General features: G+C 40.6%; 1 protein-coding gene across 1 annotated transcript; it reads right to left on the bottom strand.

Annotated features, from left to right (window-relative positions):
• Positions 1–1,712: 1,712 nt before the first annotated feature.
• Positions 1,713–20,697, bottom strand: LOC128659244 (gastrula zinc finger protein XlCGF57.1). The gene is made up of 7 exons (XM_053712920.1): positions 20,626–20,697; positions 19,503–19,616; positions 16,692–16,793; positions 10,189–10,290; positions 8,339–8,431; positions 7,877–7,978; positions 1,713–3,492 (listed from the first exon to the last, which is right to left on the bottom strand). The coding sequence occupies exons 1-7, from the start codon at positions 20,660–20,662 to the stop codon at positions 2,405–2,407; spliced, it is 1,638 nt and encodes a 545-aa protein (XP_053568895.1). The 5' UTR covers positions 20,663–20,697; the 3' UTR covers positions 1,713–2,404.
• Between the last annotated feature and the right edge of the window lie 407 nt (positions 20,698–21,104).

Below are 21,104 nucleotides of genomic sequence, written 5' to 3'. Positions count from 1 at the left end.
GAACATACCTTATTGCAGATCACCCTGCAAACTGTTCCCCCCAACTGAAGTTTTCTGGTACTCCTCAGTCCTGTGTGGGAACAGCAGTGGATTTTAGTTACAACATGCTAAAATCATTTTCCTCTCAGCAGAAATCTTCATCACTTTTCTGCTAGAGAGTAAATAGTACAAGCCGGTACCATTTAAAATAACAAACTTTTGATTGAAGATAATAAAACTACAATTCTAACACCACATTCACTTTACACTCCCGAGAGAGACCCTAGTGCTTAGAGCCGGCAAAGAGAATGACTGGGGGGTGGAGCTAGAGGGGGAGCTATATGGACAGCTTTGCTGTGTGCTCTCTTTGCCACTTCCTGTAGGGAATGAGAATATCCCACAAATAAAGGATGAATCCGTGGACTGGATACAGCTAGCAAGAGAAAGTATATTAATATAACTGTGTTGGTTATGCAAAACTGCGGAATGGGTAATAAAGGGATTATCTATCTTTTAAAACAATAACAATTCTGGTGTAGACTGTCCCTTTAACTACCACAAACTTTTTATATTACAATCTCATACTGTTTAATATTCCTTTATAGCAGACAGGAGCATCTGGGAGACAGGAGCTTGCTGCAGTCATCTGCAAACATAAGGCTGTGTAAAAGACAAAGAATACTGGGAAGCATCAAATTCCTTCTGCAGGTGCTGGAAACCATAATACAAATAACAGAATGTTTACTGCACAGGACAAACTACCTTTTCTGGTTACTAGAAGCAGTTTAACAATTAATCCTTGGTGCATGTACCAAAATTTAAAAGAGTAATAACATCCATTTTTAAAATTAAAACGGTAAACAGCTAAAAAAAATATATATCCCAAATGGCAACTGTATCCTGGAACAGGACTGTACCATTTAGATACGCTCAAGCTACAGTAGACAGGAAGCACAATAAGTGCAGGTAATCAGTAAGAATCACAACACCTTCTAGCCTGATACTGCGGGATCGCGCTGAAAGTAAACCATGGTCAGTAAACCTATTGGGGAACCCTGGTATTATCTTCTCAGTTGCACAAGGGTGCTTGTGTGTTGGGACCTTTTGAAAGATTACAGACTTGAACTTCAACTATGGTCAAAAGGGGACTGGACTGTTGCAGTAGAGACAATGCTGTACTGAAAGGGGTCAGTATACCATTTTATGTGTTTAAAAATAACAAACTCTTCATATCGATGAGAGCTCCAGTTTAGCCTAAATGTTAATAGGTAGAAGATGGGCTGAATGAAACAATGAAGGGTATATGCAGGGATAATGCCTCCCCAGACTTCTGGGGGATGTTTTTAAACCAGAGGCCATTAACCCAAAATGTATTGATATGGTTCTAAAAACCTTTAGCGGATTCTAATATAAAAAGAGTGCTACTGTCTCTTTTAGAGTCTGTAGAACTATATAAATAACCTAGTAGACAGCACTTACCAGGTACCTATAGCAGAATATAACCCCTCAGCCTTAAAAAAACGAAAACATTATATGTGAAATTGTGGGTATGTAGGTTACTTAAAACTCTTCTTAGCACATAAAAATACCATAATGTCTACTACCTAAGATGTTCATCATTCCCACAGTGATCACCAACATCCTCAGGGGAATAAAGTGGCTTCTTATCTCAATTCCTTCTTTCCAATAAAGGTTCTCAAGTCCCTCAAAATAAAGTGAGGAGATACTTTGAATTCCCATATATATATCCATGTTTAATAGTATTACAAATATCCATGTTTAATAGTATTACAATTATTACATTTTACAAGGTAATTACCTGTATCCTAAAAAGGTTTGTAACCCATCATTTGAAAGGTCAGATTCCCTATTTAATATATTATGTATTAAAATAAATGGTGGAGATGGGAGACCCTAAACATCTCTGGTTATAATGGTTACCTACATCTTAGAAAGGAAGAATTTATTTTAAATAAGTGGCCAAATAACTTTAGAAGTGCTGTCTCTCACAGAGAAAAAAGCAATTAATGACCAACTATTTAAGGACCGTTCCTCATTACATGTGATAGCAATCAGAAATATAACGGGGGAAAAACCCAAGTGCCCCTCCTTATAAGGTTTTAAAAAGTAGTTATCTGATTAAAGTACAGAGGTTGTGGGAAGGACATCCTATGAACAGACATATCCATTTTCTTTAAAACAAGTTCTACATTCTATACTTCCGGTAAGTTATGAGATATGTACAGGTAAAACAATTTATCACTGTGTGAATATTTATGTGTGCCAAAATGCGTTTTTGGAAAAAAAAATGTTCTGCTTTAAAAAGACACCACTCATAGGTTAATATTTATACAATAAGTTCAATGGTTTTGCTACAAATTAATATTTTTCCCTTTTGTGTATTATTTCTTGAGAAACACTTATCTCACTCTGTACATGGTACAGGTTTCTCTCCTGTACAAATATTTAGATGACTTTGGAGAACTGACATACTTGAAAAGCTTTCTCCACATTCTGTACATATAAAAGAGTTCAAACTTTTGTTTGATTTCTTCACTGTGTGGGTCATTTCATGAGCTGTTAAATTACTCTTTTGTGAGAAACATTTCCCACACACTGTACATGAAAACGGTTTCTCCCCTGTATGAATCCGTTTATGTTTTATGAGACAAGACTTCCAAGCAAAACTTTTGTTACATTCCATGCAAGTGAATGGTTTCTCCCCTGTATGAATCCTTTCATGTTTTAAGAGTTCTGACGCATGTGCAAAGCCTTTTCCACAATACATACAAGGGTATGGTTTCTCCCCTCTGTGCATGAGTTCATGAGATGTGAGGCTACTCTTATTCCTAAATAATTTCCCACATTCTGTACATGTAAATGGTTTCTCCCCTGTATGACTCCTTTGGTGTTTTACCAGATGAGCGTTACATACAAAACTTTTTTTACATTCCATACAAGAGAATGATTTCTTTCCTCCATGTATAATTTTATGAGTTATGAGGGTACTTTTGTGTGTGAAACATTTCCCACACTCTTTACATATAAATGGTCTCTCCCCTGTATGAATCCTTTGATGTTTTAAGAGATCTGAATTACATATAAAGCTTTTTCCACAATCCATACAAGTGAATGGTTTCTCTCCTGTGTGGATCCTTTCATGATATGTGAGGCTACTCTTTTGCGTGAAACATTTCCCACACATAGCACATTTATATAGCTGCTCCCCTGTATGAATTCGTTGGTGTCTCTGGAGACCTCGCTTGCTTCCAAAGATTTTACTACATTCTGTACAAGGGAATGATTTCTCTACTGTGCCAGTATCTTCTTTTTGCTTCAAATCTTTATTAGTCTGTGTCTCTGCTGTAAGTTCTCCAATAGTATCTTGCAAAGGCTTCTGGGATACATCTACCAGTTGACCACAGTCATTAGCTCTCAGCATTTCAGGGCTCTGTGGTATCAGTATAAGTTTTGGTCTTCTCTGATGTGGGTTTGTAATATTCAACTTGTTCTCTACAAAGAAATAGAAAAGTAAAAATAAAACAAGCATGAATAAACAATATAATCCAGTTTCTAGTAAAACACAATACACAAACGTGTGCTCTGTAAGCATTTAGTAAAGTTGTATCTGTTTTTATACTATGTACTTGTAGATATTTAAATAAAAATATTGTATTATCAGGGAACTACAAGGAGGTTTAGCCCAGAACCAGTGTAAAGACCCAAGTCTTCGTTAAATGCACTACATAATAGAGGTTTGGGATATACTGATATCTGTCTGTACTAAAAAAACTAATCATTACAAAAAAGTTTATATTTTATTCTTTATTTCCATCAAACTCTTCTCTTATAAATACGGTGAAGGCAACATAAAGGGACTTAAGTATGTAGCAGTTGTTAAGTGATAGTAGTGAAGGGGTTAAATGTTAGACAACTCATTGTGATACCATCATTTCTGATTGGCTGTTACTACTTTATAAGGAGGTAATGGTGCAGGACTAGTTGTTTATTTAGTGCCCTCCCCCGTATTTCCTGCACACATGGGTAGTTCTATCTAGTGCTGGCAAGAGAGACAGAACTATACAGTAAGGGAAATGGGTCACAGTGGACTACTCTACTCTCGGGGATTTGCACAACTACATCTTGATAAATCTAAAGAATATTTATAATTGTCTTATTATTATATATCGTTATCCACTCATACTTTATTTTCCAAAATGCTTAGCTTTCTTCACCCCTTTAGTTCTATGTAAATCAGCCACAGTTGAGCTATATCCAAGTATATTCAGTAATTCACAATAGCAATAAATTCAAAACTAACGTCAACCCCCCAATAATCTAGTTTATTCAAAGACATTCCTTAAAGAGACTTTGAATTGTAAATTGTTTTTCCCTTAGTGTTTACAATGACTTGTTATACTAGATGCAGAGTATACAATGTGTTTCTTTAGGTTTATTGTTGCATATGTAATAGCTGCCTTTGTTCTTTGAAATTACCACGCAATAAAAAAGGTCTGCTCTAACAGGTAAATCAGTTCTGATTATTTTATCACTGACATTAGCCAAAATCACAGGAAGTCAGGAGAGAGCAACAGAATAGAGGTCTGGTCAGTGAGCTGAGATCAAAGGGAGTCAGGAAAGAGCAGCAGAATAGAGGTCTGGGGGTTAGTAACTGATATCAGCGGAGATCACAGGGAGTCAGGAGAGAGCGCAGTGAATAGAGGTCTGGGGGTTAGTAACTGATATCAGCTGAGATCACAGGGAGTCAGTAGAGAGCAGTGAATAGAGGTCTGGGGGGGTGAGTAACTGACATCAGCTGAGATCATAAGGAGTAAGGATAAAGCATCGGAATAGAGGTCTGGGGGTCAGTAACCAAAATAAGCTGAGATCACATGGAGTCAGATAGAGCAATGGAATACAGGTCTGGGAGTCAGTAACTTACATCAGCAGAGATCATAGAGAGTCAGGAGAGAGCAGAAGAATAGAGATCTAGGGGTGAGTAACTGACATCATTTGAGATCACAGGGAGTCAGGAGACAGCAGCGGAATAGAGGTTTGGGAGTAACTGACATCAGCAGAGATCACATGGAGTCAGGAAGAGCAATAGAATAAAGGTCTGGGGGTCAGTAACTAATATCAGCTGAGATCACAGGAAGTCAGGAGAGAGCAGTGAATAGAGGTCTTGGGGGTGAGTAACTGAAATTAGCTGAGATTATTATTATCGGTTATTTGTAGAGTGCCAACAGATTACAGGGAGTCAGGAGAAAGCAGTGGATAGCGGAGGGTGAGTAACTGACTGTCAGGGTTTTTTCCCTGCTTTGTTTGCCATGTGCTGCTGGCAGCCATTATACTCACCTCTCTTGCTGACTCTGGTGCATACTGTGTGATGCTGCTCATTTCCTGCACTTCCTTTTATGGCCAGACTGGTGTACATCATCCGTGTGAGACAGGATGCAGTCTCAGAATTGTGATGTCATCACTTATTATTTAAAGGGCCTCTGTTCAGTATGCTTTGCCCTTGCGTTGTCTCAGACCTGTTTGTGAGTTCCAGTTCCTGTGTATTACTTGGCTGTCTGACGTCCCTCCTCGTTCCTGATCCCTGGCTTGTTCCTGACTCTGCTGTTCTCCTTGTTCCTGATTCCGGCTTGTCTGACTACTCGCTTTGGCTCCTGACTCGGCTCGTCTGACTACCAGCTCTGGTTTTGATTCCTGGCTTGTTATTTGACTTGTGGACTTTTTATTATTTTTTTGCTATTAATAAAAGGTGTGATTATTTTTGCACTTCTCGTCTCAGTGTGATTCCTGGCACCCTGACACTGACATCAGCTGAGATCACAGGGAGTTAGGAGAGAGAAGTGAATAGAGGTCTGGGGGTCAGTAACTAATATCAGATGAGATCACATGGAGTCAGGAGAGAGCAGTGAATAGAGGTCACGGGTGAGTAACAGATATCAGCTGAGATGACAGGGAGTCAGGAGACAGCAGCGGAATAGAGGTCTGGGAGTGAGTAACTGACATCAGCTGAGATCACAGGAAGTCAGGAGAAAGCAGTGAATAGATATCTGAGGGTGAGTAACTGACATCAGCTGAAATCACAGGGAATCAGGAGAGAGCAGTGAATAGAAGTCTGGGTGAGTAACTGACATCAGCTGAGATCACAGGGAGTCAGGAGAGAGCAGTGAATAGAGGTCAGGGGGCCAGTAACTAATATCAGATGAGATCACATGGAGTCAGGAGAGAGCAGTGAATAGAGGTCACGGGTGAGTAACAGATATCAGCTGAGAAGACAGGGAGTCAGGAGACAGCAGCGGAATAGAGGTCTGGGAGTGAGTAACTGACATCAACTGAGATCACAGGAAGTCAGGAGAAAGCAGTGAATAGATTACTGAGGGTGAGTAACTGACATCAGCTGAAATCACAGGGAATCAGGAGAGAGCAGTGAATAGAAGTCTAGGTGAGTAACTGACATCAGCTGAGATCACAGGGAGTCAGGAGAGAGCAGTGAATAGAGATCTAGGGGTAAATGACATCAGCTGAGATCATAAGCAGTCAGGAGAAAGCATCAGAATAGAGGTCTGGGGGGCGGTAACTGACATCAGCTTAGATCACATGGAGTCAGGAAGAGCAATGGAATACAGGTCTGGGAGTGAGTAACTGACATCAGATGAGATCACAGGGAGTCAGGATAGAGCAGCAGAATAGAGGTCTGAGGATGAGTAACTGACATCAGCTGAGATCACAGGAAGTCAGGAGAAAGCAGTGAATAGATATCTGAGGGTGAGTAACTGACATCAGCTGAAATCACAGGGAATCAGGAGAGAGCAGTGAATAGAAGCCTGGGTGAGTAACTGACATCAGCTGAGATCACAGGGAGTCAGGAGAGAGCAGTGAATAGAGGTCACGGGTGAGTAACAGATATCAGCTGAGATGACAGGGAGTCAGGAGACAGCAGCGGAATAGAGGTCTGGGAGTGAGTAACTGACATCAGCTGAGATCACAGGAAGTCAGGAGAAAGCAGTAAATAGATTACTGAGGGTGAGTAACGGACATCAGCTGAAATCACAGGGAATCAGGAGAGAGCAGTGAATAGAAGTCTAGGTGAGTAACTGACATCAGCTAAGATCACAGGGAGTCAGGAGAGAGCAGTGAATAGAGATCTAGGGGTAAATGACATCAGCTGAGATCATAAGCAGTCAGGAGAAAGCATCGGAATAGAGGGCTGGGGGTCGGTAACTGACATCAGCTTAGATCACATGGAGTCAGGAAGAGCAATGGAATACAGGTCTGGGAGTGAGTAACTGACATCAGCTGAGATCACAGGAAGTCAGGAGAGAGCAGTGAATAGAGGTCTAGGGTGAGTAACTGACATCAGCTGAGATCACAGGGAGTCAGGAGAGAGCAGTGAATAGAGGTCTGGGGGTCAGTAACTAATATCAGATGAGATCACATGGAGTCAGGAGAGAGCAGTGAATAGAGGTCTGGGAGTGAGTAACTAAAATTAGCTGCGATCACGGGGAGTCAGGAGAATGCAGTGAATAGATATCTGAGGGTGAGTAACGGACATCAGCTGAAATCACAGGGAGTCAGGAGAGAGCGGCGGAATAGAGGTCTGGGGGTAAGTAAATGACATCAGCTAAGATCACAGGGCGTCAGGAGAAAGCAGTGAATAGAGGTCTGGGGGCGAGTAATTGACATTAGCTGAGATCACAGGAAGTCAGGAGAGAGCAGTGAACAGAGGTCTGGGGGTGAGGGACATCTGATTATTTTTTAGATGTTAGTGTGGAGTAGGAAACAGACCTTGTAATTATATATTGTTTCAGAGGTGACAATGTTTCCATAAAAAAAAGTGTGAAAAAAATTTAACATAGAGATTCCAAGTATGTTTATAAATTCTCACCATTAACTGTGGATGTAACAGTCACATGATTTATTGTGGTCACATGATAATCAGTATCCAAGTCTTCCGGTTCTGACTTCACCTTAAAATTAGTTGTAAAACCTGCAAACAAGAGGTGAAAATCTTATGTACAGAAGGTAATGGGGACTCATGTTGTGATATCCTCCTCTAATATCGGTACAATAAATACATGTTCTAACATATTTTTTATTTTGATGTATTTTACAATATACTTTTCCAATTTTTATGTAAAACAAGGAAATGGATCTTTGTATTGTATTGCCAATACAACATTATTCAAGAGAGAACAAAAAAAACGGCCAAAACTGATTAGGATATTATCCCTTATATGAACTAGAAAGATGGTGCACGAGGATGATCAGGTGAAGAACATTAATTGTTATTATTATTTATTTGCTACAAACAAGTAAATAATACCCAAGAATCTTATAAAATTCTCACCATCATCTGCGGATGTAACAGTCACATGATTTACTGTGGTCACATGATAATCTGCTTCCGGTTCTGACTTCACTACTATATTTCCTGCAAATCCTGCAAACAAGTTGTAAAAAAACCCATATATAGTAAGCAACAAGGCATATCTTGTTATATCCTGCTTTAATATTGGTATAATAAATACATGTTGCGTAGCTATTTGTTCTTTTATCTATTGAGAGTTTCAAGCATTAACATAAAACATACATCAGCTGAGATCACAGGGAGCCAGGAGAGAGCAGTGAATAGAGGTCTGAGGTGAGTAACTGACATCAGCTGAGATCACAGAGACTCGAGAGAGCAGTGAATAGAGGTCTGGGGGTGAGTAACTGACATCAGCTGAGATCACAGGGAGTCAGGAGAGAGCAGTGAATAGAGGTGTGGGGGTGAGTAAATGACATCAGCTGAGATCACTGGGAGTCAGGAGAGAGCAGTGAATAGAGGTCTGGGGGTGAGTAACTGACATCAGCTGAGAACACAGGGAGTTAGGAGAGATCAGTGAATAGAGGTGTGGGGGCAAGTAACTGATATCGGCTGAGATCACAGGGAGTGAGCAGAGAGCAATGAATAGAGGTCTGGGGTGAGTAACTGACATCAGCTGAGATCACAGGGAGTCAGGAGAGAGAAGTGAATAGAGGTCTGGGGTGAGTAACTGACATCAGCTGAGATATCAGAGACTAAGGAGAGAGCAGTGAATAGAGGTGTGGGGGTGAGTAACTGACATCAGCTGAGAACACAGGGAGTCAGGAGAGAGAAGTGAATAGAGGTCTGGGGTGAGTAACTGACATCAGCTGAGATATCAGAGACTAAGGAGAGAGCAGTGAATAGAGGTGTGGGGGTGAGTAACTGACATCAGCTGAGAACACAGGGAGTCAGGAGAGAGAAGTGAATAGAGGTCTGGGGTGAGTAACTGACATCAGCTGAGATATCAGAGACTAAGGAGAGAGCAGTGAATAGAGGTGTGGGGGTGAGTAACTGACATCAGCTGAGAACACAGGGAGTCAGGAGAGAGAAGTGAATAGAGGTCTGGGGTGAGTAACTGACATCAGCTGAGATATCAGAGACTAAGGAGAGAGCAGTGAATAGAGGTGTGGGGGTGAGTAACTGACATCAGCTGAGAACACAGGGAGTCAGGAGAGAGAAGTGAATAGAGGTCTGGGGTGAGTAACTGACATCAGCTGAGAACACAGGGAGTCAGGAGAGAGAAGTGAATAGAGGTGTGGGGGTGAGTAACTGACATCAGCTGAGAACACAGGGAGTCAGGAGAGAGCAGTGAATAGAGGTATGAGGGTGAGTAACTGACATCAGCTGAGTTCACAGAGAGTCAGGAGAGAGCAGTGAATAGAGGTCTGGGGGTGAGTAACTGACATCAACTGAGATCACTGGGAGTCAGGAGAGAGCAGTGAAGAGAGGTCTGGGGGTGAGTAACTGACATCAGCTGAGATCACTGGGAGTCAGGATAGAGCAGTGAATAGAGGTCTGGGGGTGAGTAACTGACATCAGCTGAGAACACAGGGATTTAGGAGAGAGCAGTGAATAGAGGTGTGGGGGCAAGTAACTGATATCGGCTGAGATCACAGGGAGTGAGGAGAGAGCAATGAATAGAGGTCTGGGGTGAGTAACTGACATCACCTGAGATCACAGGGAGTCAGGAGAGAGCAGTGAATAGAGGTGAGTAAAAGGGCATAAGCTTTTTTTTTAGATCTTGCAGAAGGGAAACAGACCATGTAATTTTATATTATTTCATCAATATAACACTCGAGAGGTGACAATGTTTTCATAAGAAAATGAGTCAATAAAATGATGATTCTCACCTTCATCTGTGGATGTAACAGTCACATGATTTATTGTGGTCACATGATCCTCAGTATCCCGCTCTTCTGGTTCTGACTTCACTTCTAATTTAGTTGTAAAACCTGGAAACAAGTAGTGAAACGCTCGTTATGTACAGCAGGTAAAAGGGGCTAATCTTGTTTTATCCTCCTCTAATATTTTTTTTTAATAACATTGGTTTACAGAGAGCAGACAAAGCAGAGCAATATGATTAGGATATTTATTATCTCTTAAAGTGATTGTAAATTTACCCCTTTTTAAAATCAGATCCAGAATGTTAAGGATATTTTAGAAGGAATTTAGTTCATCACTTGTAATGATATAGACATACATTTTGAATACTGTGCGCTCCGCCGCCCACTTCAAAAGTACATTTCTCCAACATAGGTGTGTCCGGTCCACGGCGTCATCCTTACTTGTGGGATATTCTCCTCCCCAACAGGAAATGGCAAAGAGCCCAGCAAAGCTGGTCACATGATCCCTCCTAGGCTCCGCCTACCCCAGTCATTCTCTTTGCCGTTGTACAGGCAACATCTCCACGGAGATGGCTTAGAGTTTTTTAGTGTTTAACTGTAGTTTTTATTATTCAATCAAGAGTTTGTTATTTTAAAATAGTGCTGGTATGTACTATTTACTCTGAAACAGAAAAGAGATGAAGATTTCTGTTTGTAAGAGGAAAATGATTTTAGCAACCGTTACTAAAATCGATGGCTGTTTCCACACAGGACTGTTGAGAGGAATTAACTTCAGTTGGGGGAAACAGGGAGCAGACTTTTGCTGCTTGAGGTATGACACATTTCTAACAAGACGATGTAATGCTGGAAGCTGTCATTTTCCCTATGGGATCCGGTAAGCCATTTTTATTACATGAAGAAAAAAAAAGGGCTTCACAAGGGCTGTTAAGACTGTAGACATTTTCTGGGCTAAAACGATTTATATATAAGCATATTTTATACTCCATAGCCTTGAGGAATTATTTTAATCTTGGGAACTATGTAAAATAACCGGCAGGCACTGTATTGGACACCTTATTCTCTAGGGGCTTTCCCTAATCATAGGCAGAGTCTCATTTTCGCGCCTCTATTGCGCACTTGTTTTTGGGAAGCATGACATGCAGATGCATGTGTGAGGAGCTCTGATACATAGAAAAGACTTTCTGAAGGCGTCATTTGGTATCGTATTCCCCTTTGGGCTTGGTTGGGTCTCAGCAAAGCAGATACCAGGGACTATAAAGGGGTTAAATATAAAAACGGCTCCGGTTCCGTTATTTTAAGGGTTAAAGCTTCCAAATTTGGTGTGCAATACTTTTAAGGCTTTAAGACACTGTGGTGAAATTTTGGTGAATTTTGAACAATTCCTTCATACTTTTTCACATATGCAGTAATAAAGTGTGTTCAGTTTAAAATTTAAAGTGACAGTAACGGTTTTATTTTAAAACGTTTTTTGTACTTTGTTATCAAGTTTATGCCTGTTTAACATGTCTGAACTACCAGATAGACTGTGTTCTGTATGTGGGGAAGCCAAGGTTCCTTCTCATTTAAATAGATGTGATTTATGTGACACAAAATTTAGAGAAAATGATGCCCAAGATGATTCCTCAAGTGAGGGGAGTAAGCATGGTACTGCATCATCCCCTCCTTCGTCTACACCAGTCTTGCCCACACAGGAGGCCCCTAGTACATCTAGTGCGCCAATACTCCTTACTATGCAACAATTAACGGCTGTAATGGATAATTCTATCAAAAACATTTTAGCCAAAATGCCCACTTATCAGCGAAAGCGCGACTGCTCTGTTTTAGAAAATACTGAAGAGCATGAGGACGCTGATGATATTGGTTCTGAAGTGCCCCTACACCAGTCTGAGGGGGCTAGGGAGGTTTTGTCTGAGGGAGAAATTTCAGATTCAGGGAAAATTTCTCAACAAGCTGAACCTGATGTGATTACATTTAAATTGGAACATCTCCGCGCTCTGCTTAAGGAGGTGTTATCTACTCTGGATGATTGTGAGAATTTGGTCATTCCAGAGAAATTATGTAAAATGGACAAGTTCCTAGAGGTCCCGGGGCCCCCCGAAGCTTTTCCTATACCCAAGCGGGTGGCGGACATTGTAAATAAAGAATGGGATAGGCCCGGTATACCTTTCGTCCCTCCCCCCATATTTAAGAAATTGTTTCCTATGGTCGACCCCAGAAAGGACTTATGGCAGACAGTCCCCAAGGTCGAGGGGGCGGTTTCTACTCTAAACAAACGCACCACTATACCCATAGAAGATAGTTGTGCTTTCAAAGATCCTATGGATAAAAAATTAGAGGGTTTGCTTAAAAAGATGTTTGTTCAGCAAGGTTACCTTCTACAACCAATTTCATGCATTGTTCCTGTCACCACAGCAGCGTGTTTCTGGTTCGATGAACTAGAAAAGGCGCTCAATAATAATTCTTCTTCTTATGAGGAGATTATGGACAGAATTCATGCTCTCAAATTGGCTAATTCTTTCACCCTAGACGCCACTTTGCAATTGGCTAGGTTAGCGGCGAAAAATTCTGGTTTTGCTATTGTGGCGCGCAGAGCGCTTTGGCTAAAATCTTGGTCAGCGGATGCGTCTTCCAAGAACAAATTGCTTAACATTCCTTTCAAGGGGAAAACGCTGTTTGGCCCTGACTTGAAAGAGATTATCTCTGATATCACTGGGGGCAAGGGCCACGCCCTTCCTCAGGATAGGTCTTTCAAAGCCAAAAATAAACCTAATTTTCGTCCCTTTCGCAGAAACGGACCAGCCCCAAGTGCTACGTCCTCTAAGCAAGAGGGTAATACTTCTCAAGCCAAGCCAGCCTGGAGGCCAATGCAAGGCTGGAACAAAGGAAAGCAGGCCAAGAAACCTGCCACTGCTACCAAGACAGCATGAGATGTTGGCCCCCGATCCGGGACCGGATCTGGTGGGGGGCAGACTCTCTCTCTTCGCTCAGGCTTGGGCAAGAGATGTTCTGGATCCTTGGGCACTAGAAATAGTCTCCCAAGGTTATCTTCTGGAATTCAAGGGGCTTCCCCCAAGGGGGAGGTTCCACAGGTCTCAATTGTCTTCAGACCTCATAAAAAAACAGGCATTCTTACATTGTGTAGAAGACCTGTTAAAAATGGGAGTGATTCATCCTGTTCCATTAGGAGAACAAGGGATGGGGTTCTACTCCAATCTGTTCGTAGTTCCCAAAAAAGAGGGAACATTCAGACCAATCTTAGATCTCAAGATCCTAAACAAGTTTCTCAAGGTTCCATCGTTCAAAATGGAAACCATTCGAACAATTCTTCCTTCCATCCAGGAAGGTCAATTCATGACCACGGTGGATTTAAAGGATGCGTATCTACATATTCCTATCCACAAGGAACATCATCGGTTCCTAAGGTTCGCATTCCTGGACAAGCATTACCAGTTTGTGGCACTTCCGTTCGGATTAGCCACTGCTCCAAGAATTTTCACAAAGGTACTAGGGTCCCTTCTAGCGGTGCTAAGACCAAGGGGCATTGCAGTAGTACCTTACTTGGACGACATTCTGATTCAAGCGTCGTCCCTTCCACAAGCAAAGGCTCACACGGACATTGTCCTGGCCTTTCTCAGATCTTACGGGTGGAAAGTGAACGTAGAAAAAAGTTTGCTATCTCCGTCAACAAGGGTTCCCTTCTTGGGAACAATAATAGACTCCTTAGAAATGAGGATTTTTCTGACAGAGGCCAGAAAATCAAAACTTCTAAACTCTTGTCAAATACTTCATTCTGTTCCTCTTCCTTCCATAGCACAGTGCATGGAAGTAATAGGTTTGATGGTAGCGGCAATGGACATAGTTCCTTTTGCGCGAATTCATCTAAGACCATTACAACTGTGCATGCTCAGTCAGTGGAATGGGGACTATACAGACTTGTCTCCGACGATACAAGTAGATCAGAGGACCAGAGATTCACTCCGTTGGTGGCTGTCCCTGGACAACCTGTCACAGGGGATGAGCTTCCGCAGACCAGAGTGGGTCATTGTCACGACCGACGCCAGTCTGGTGGGCTGGGGCGCGGTCTGGGGACCCCTGAAAGCTCAGGGTCTTTGGTCTCGGGAAGAATCTCTTCTCCCGATAAATATTCTGGAACTGAGAGCGATATTCAATGCTCTCAAGGCTTGGCCTCAGCTAGCAAAGGCCAAGTTCATACGGTTTCAATCAGACAACATGACGACTGTTGCGTACATCAACCATCATTGGGGAACAAGGAGTTCCCTGGCGATGGAAGAAGTGATCAAAATCATTCAATGGGCGGAGACTCACTCCTGCCACTTGTCTGCAATCCACATCCCAGGAGTGGAAAATTGGGAAGCGGATTTTCTGAGTCGTCAGACATTTCATCCGGGGGAGTGGGAACTCCATCCGGAAATCTTTGCCCAAATTACTCAATTGTGGGGCATTCCAGACATGGATCTGATGGCCTCTCGTCAGAACTTCAAGGTTCCTTGCTACGGGTCCAGATCCAGGGATCCCAAGGCGACTCTAGTAGATGCACTAGTAGCACCTTGGACCTTCAAACTAGCTTATGTATTCCCGCCGTTTCCCCTCATCCCCAGGCTGGTAGCCAGGATCAATCAGGAGAGGGCATCGGTGATCTTGATAGCTCCTGCGTGGCCACGCAGGACTTGGTATGCAGACCTGGTGAATATGTCATCGGCTCCACCATGGAAGCTACCTTTGAGACGAGACCTTCTTGTTCAAGGTCCGTTCGAACATCCGAATCTGGTCTCACTCCAACTGACTGCTTGGAGATTGAACGCTTGATCTTATCAAAGCGAGGGTTCTCAGATTCTGTCATTGATACTCTTGTTCAGGCCAGAAAGCCTGTAACTAGAAAAATCTACCACAAAATATGGAAAAAATATATCTGTTGGTGTGAATCTAAAGGATTCCCTTGGGACAAGGTAAAAATTCCTAAGATTCTATCCTTTCTTCAAGAAGGTTTGGAGAAAGGATTATCTGCAAGTTCTTTGAAGGGACAGATTTCTGCCTTGTCTGTGTTACTTCACAAAAAGCTGGCAGCTGTGCCAGATGTTCAAGCCTTTGTTCAGGCTCTGGTTAGAATCAAGCCTGTTTACAAACCTTTGACTCCTCCTTGGAGTCTCAATTTAGTTCTTTCAGTTCTTCAGGGGGTTCCGTTTGAACCCTTACATTCCGTTGATATTAAGTTATTATCTTGGAAAGTTTTGTTTTTGGTTGCAATTTCTTCTGCTAGAAGAGTTTCAGAATTATCTGCTCTGCAGTGTTCTCCTCCTTATCTGGTGTTCCATGCAGATAAGGTGGTTTTACGTACTAAACCTGGTTTTCTTCCGAAAGTTGTTTCTAACAAAAACATTAACCAGGAGATAGTCGTGCCTTCTTTGTGTCCGAATCCAGTTTCAAAGAAGGAACGTTTGTTGCACAATTTGGATGTAGTTCGTGCTCTAAAATTCTATTTAGATGCTACAAAGGATTTTAGACAAACATCTTCTTTGTTTGTTGTTTATTCTGGTAAAAGGAGAGGTCAAAAAGCAACTTCTACCTCTCTCTCTTTTTGGATTAAAAGCATCATCAGATTGGCTTACGAGACTGCCGGACGGCAGCCTCCTGAAAGAATCACAGCTCATTCCACTAGGGCTGTGGCTTCCACATGGGCCTTCAAGAACGAGGCTTCTGTTGATCAGATATGTAAGGCAGCGACTTGGTCTTCACTGCACACTTTTACGAAATTTTACAAATTTGATACTTTTGCTTCTTCTGAGGCTATTTTTGGGAGAAAGGTTTTGCAAGCCGTGGTGCCTTCCATTTAGGTGACCTGATTTGCTCCCTCCCTTCATCCGTGTCCTAAAGCTTTGGTATTGGTTCCCACAAGTAAGGATGACGCCGTGGACCGGACACACCGATGTTGGAGAAAACAGAATTTATGTTTACCTGATAAATTACTTTCTCCAACGGTGTGTCCGGTCCACGGCCCGCCCTGGTTTTTTAATCAGGTCTGATAATTTATTTTCTTTAACTACAGTCACCACGGTATCATATGATTTCTCCTATGCAAATATTCCTCCTTTACGTCGGTCGAATGACTGGGGTAGGCGGAGCCTAGGAGGGATCATGTGACCAGCTTTGCTGGGCTCCTTGCCATTTCCTGTTGGGGAGGAGAATATCCCACAAGTAAGGATGACGCCGTGGACCGGACACACCGTTGGAGAAAGTAATTTATCAGGTAAACATAAATTCTGTTTTTTCCGTGAGCTAACGAGTTGAATTGTTATCCAATCAGCGCTAAAGCTACAACAAAAGTGCCATATGGGGAGAGCTTTGAAGTGGGCGGCGGAGTGCAGGGTATTTGAATTTCATAAGATAGGGTAGAAGATAGAAGAGTAAAAGATTGAATTAGAAAAACGTCAATTAAAGAAGTGACTATTGCGAAAAACCAGAGACCAAGAATAATCTTACAAGATTCTCACCATCATCTGTAGATGTAACAATCACATGATTTATTGTGGTCTTGTAATCCTCAGTATCCGGCCCTTCTGGCTCTGACTTAACCTCCAACTTTGTTGGAAAACCTGTAGACAAGCAGTAAATCACTCTTCATCTACATCAATTAGGTGCATCTTGCTACATGTCCCTTTAATATTAGTATAAAAAATGTGTTTTCAAGCATTTAGTGAGTGTTTTTCCCCCACATTTTTACATTAAAAAAGGAATTAGTTCCAGAAGCAGAACACTGATTTACAGAGGACTAAAAGCTCAAGAAGAAGGAGAAAAAAAATGGATACTGACAATATTTAAAGGGACATAATACTCATATGCTAAATCACTTGAAACTGATGAAGTATTACTGTAAAAAGCTGACAGCAAAGTTATACTCAGCTGCTGCCCAGCTGCAGGTAAAAAAAAAAAAAATGAACAGCAGCCAATCAGCAGTCATGAACTCTTTTACTGTGATCTCATGAGATTTCATAGTAAACTTCCTTAAAGGGACACTGAACCCAAAATGTTTCTTTTGTGATTCAGATAGAGCATGCAATTTTAAGCAACTTTCTAATTTACTCCTATTATCAAATTTTCTTCATTCTCTTGGTATCTTTATTTAAAATGCAAGAATGTAAGTTTAGATGCCGGCCCATTTTTGGGGAATACACTGTGTTGTTCTTGCGGATTGGTGGATAAATTCACCACCAATAAACAAGTGCTTTCCATGGTTCTGAACCGAAAAAATAGCTTAGATGCCTTCTTTTTCCAATAAAGAAAGCTAGAGAACGAAGAAAAATTGATAATAGGAGTAAATTAGAAAGTTGCTTAAAATTACATGCTCTATCTGAATCACAAAAAAATTGGGTTCAGTGTCCCTTTAAACTGAATAGGGAAATAACATGAGAGTGCACGAAGCTCAATCCGTTAGCTGTCCCGGGACAGACATACTGATTTGCTGCTTAGAAGTCCTTTACAATGGGATGTGGCTACTGAGGAACTTTTGAAGTAAAATATCTTTCTTTTTTACATAGAGATGTTCAGGTGATATTTTCTAGTCAGCTTTTTACAGCTATGCTGCATCACTTTCAAGTGATTTAACATTTGGGTATCATGGCCCTTTAATATAAATTTAGTGCTAAGGTAGCGGGACAAAAAGTGAATGTTGTGTATATAATATTAAATATAACAAGAGAAAAGGTGTCTAGTAATTATTTATCACCTAAGCTATGTGATATAGAATATTGTGAGTAGTGTCTATATATAATTTAATCTGTGTTACAGAAAACAAATGTGTAATTTTTTTTTTATTAGTTTCCATCTGTAGTATTATCTGTGGAAAGTGGAAATACTTATGTTCTAAACATCCCACCCCCTCTATACCAACAAACACAAAAATAAACATAGGAAATTACAAGGCTGCTATACAGTTGGAAGCTCCCGCTTATAAAGTGATACAACGGTACATTCTGAGTTCCTTGTCCCACAACTACAAAAGGATGTTCATTATCATTATGGTGCCAGTTTATTGTCCGCTAAATGAAATATCTATTGTGTAATCTGTGTTTTTTAATAGAGGTTACTATTTGTTTATTGATTTACGCAGCTTTCTTGTGTACAATTTATATATTTTTTCTGCATATTAAAGTTCTATTCACTAGTTTGGTTAGTTTAATGTACCATATCGATAAAACTTTTTATTGTTGGTATATTTTTTCCTAACCAAACATTAAGAATATATTTTCTAGCTATCACAATTGTTAAGAAATTATTGGCCGAGCATTGCCAATACTCTAAATAGCCAGTAATGAATCATTCTACAGAACTGATTTATCTTAAAGCTAACACATAAATAATATATAGAGCATCTAGATAAGGATCTGACATTTAATGTAATCATTTTGCTATAGTTTACTCCATTTAGAGACTCTATTTGGTGCTAGACATATAAGACACTTGTGTTAAGAGAAGGTGAATTTAAATATTTGTCCTTTCTAAGCTCTTGGTTTTAATCCAACATATGGGGGGGGGGGGGACACAGTTTTTTTTACAGATTCCATTTGGCCACAATATAAACTAAGGCTTGTAAGTCTTATAAGTTCTACCTTAGACAAGTAAATAGTTCCAACTTTCATTAGATTCTCAGAAGCTTCCTTAGTATCAGCAAGACCACTAGGAAGGCTAAAGAGAGGATCTATAAAGAGTCTAGGGTCTATGTAAGTAAGTTTATCCTTAAAGCTTTAAGGGTGACCCTTTTAAAAGGCTGCCTTAAGAGCCACATGTTTACAATCAGATACTGTGGTCAAGTACTAAAGTTTAAGACGTTGAATGACTGATCAGACACTTTGTTTGAGGTCTAATAAAAAAAAAAAAAAGCTTCAACAACAAATGCTCTTCCATGGATGTCAAAAACAGCAGGGATAGCAACATTATAAATGTCTGAGTTATCAGGGAGGGAAGAAATATTTTCTTATAAAATATAAACCCAGGCTAGAGCCTTGCTTTAAATAAAAGTTATTTTATCAAATATCTCAGGAAGTGTTTGTTATCCTAAGAGTAGGTATGGCAGCCTGGCCTTATTCGTCATTCGTTCATAGGAACAAATCATAGTGCACATACGTTTCATGGCATATAAATGTTATTTTTTAATTGTTTCATGAGACAACGGTTAAAAAAAAAAAAAAAAAAAAAAAAATCCTAGTTCTGTGTCTCCATAACTTATTCTAAGATTTTTTTTCTCCCAGACAGAGCACTGATAACAAAACAACATCAGAGCCTCAGAATAAGGTAAAGATACTCACTATCAATAGCAAATGTATCTGTTTCGGTCTTTATTGTAGTCAGATGATTGTCAATGTTCAGCTCTTCTTTCTCTGACTTCACTTCTGAACTGTCTGGAAAGATCGTTGGAAAACCTGATGACAAGCAAGAGGAAACCCACCATGTATTAGCTGCTACATATCTGAGAACCAGTTTATTAATAATAGATATCAATACAGTGTAGTTATCTGTAACCCCCATGAAATGGTAAATAAGGGTCACTACTAGATCTAAATGCTGGATCTGTAATGCTTAAGAAATAGAGCTGTACAATGATCTTTAATGTCTGGGGAAGCGGAAAGCACTATTATACTTAACCTGCAGTGTTTGGTGATGGGCGAGGCTGAGACTAAGGATTTAGCGATTTGTCTAAACCTAATCTGCCATTTTAAGGGCAGTTCTGAGTTCCATGCCCTGGTGTAAGAGGGTCGTCCCTTTGTTTTATTTGAGTGAAAAGGACACAAAGTTTTAACAAATGGGGTTGCCAAGTGATTTTCTTCTTGTGCATGATTTTGCTGAAAACAGAGATACCTGGGTCTTCTAGAAACCAAACTTAAAACGGTCAATATCAGATTTCTGCTTAAGTTTTCCTAGTGTGTGAAAGAGGAAAAGTAGCATATTAAAAATAGTACCGATCTGGATCCTGCTGGGAATTATGGGTTTTTAGTTTGGAGGGTTAAGGTTGATGGTGGGAACGAGACGTATTTCTGAAGCACATCGTGTCATACTGCAAGGGTTCTGAAATGACAAGTGCTTGATAATATGGGGCTTGGCATTAGGATGGAAGTCAGCAAAGTCTAAAAGTTGTCAGATGGCCATTTTCTGAAGTTCTAAAGCCACACTTGGTTTAATATCTGGGCAAAGTGCACAACTTAAAGATGCTGTGTAAAAATGCTTTATTTGTCTAAGAACCATCAGTCTTGTTTAAAGCGAACCACCTTCCTCAACCCGTGGTGTGTTCTGGTTTTGTTGGGCAATAACATAATTTGCTGCTTTAAATCAGGTCATCTGTTCTGTATTTTTTTATTTTATAAATAAAAAAGCCTAAAAAAAGGAGCACAAGGCACATTAGAGACACAAAAATAAAAATCAGACCATTCTCACCACCAGGGGATGTATACACTGCAGTATTTGTTGCCATTGATGGATCATCAGGTTCTATCTGTTCTTCCTTTATCTTCATCTTAAAACCGTCCGGCAGAACATCTGGAAATCACAAAATCAATAAAACAATTATACAGAGCACTGTCAGTACAGCCCGGAGTTGACAATAGGATACAGTGTCAGAGAGTAAATATGGGTCTCTGTCCCTTTAATAAATATTAGGCCTGTTATTATTATTATCCTCAATAACAAGTAAAGCTCTGTGTAAACATTCAGTATTAGATTAATAAATATAGTGCATCACTCACAATTTAAGTATCTTACAGCAGTGTTTCTCAACGGCCGTCCTCAAGTTCACCCAACAGGCCAATTATAGCTGAACCAGTGCACAGGTGAAGTAATCAGCTGATCAGTAACCATGGTTACTAACTTGCTCTCACCCATAAGCTGATTATTTCATCTGTGCACTGGTTCAGCTA

This window comes from Bombina bombina, chromosome 5, assembly GCF_027579735.1.
Source record: "Bombina bombina isolate aBomBom1 chromosome 5, aBomBom1.pri, whole genome shotgun sequence".
NCBI lineage: Eukaryota > Metazoa > Chordata > Amphibia > Anura > Bombinatoridae > Bombina > Bombina bombina.
Note: the sequence above shows the minus strand (reverse complement) of the source record. Positions and strands in the feature narration are given on the sequence as shown.

What these genes read in the sequence shown, in the direction of transcription:
- LOC128659244 (XM_053712920.1), bottom strand. Translation starts at nt 20,662, where the DNA reads ATGGCAACAAATACTGCAGTGTATACATCCCCTGGTG. An exon ending in AGATACATTTGCTATTGATA is followed by an intron (nt 16,794 to 19,502) that starts GTGAGTATCTTT and finishes GCTTGTCTACAG; the next exon opens with GTTTTCCAACAAAGTTGGAG. An exon ending in TGTTACATCCACAGTTAATG is followed by an intron (nt 3,493 to 7,876) that starts GTGAGAATTTAT and finishes ATTTCTTTGTAG; the next exon opens with AGAACAAGTTGAATATTACA.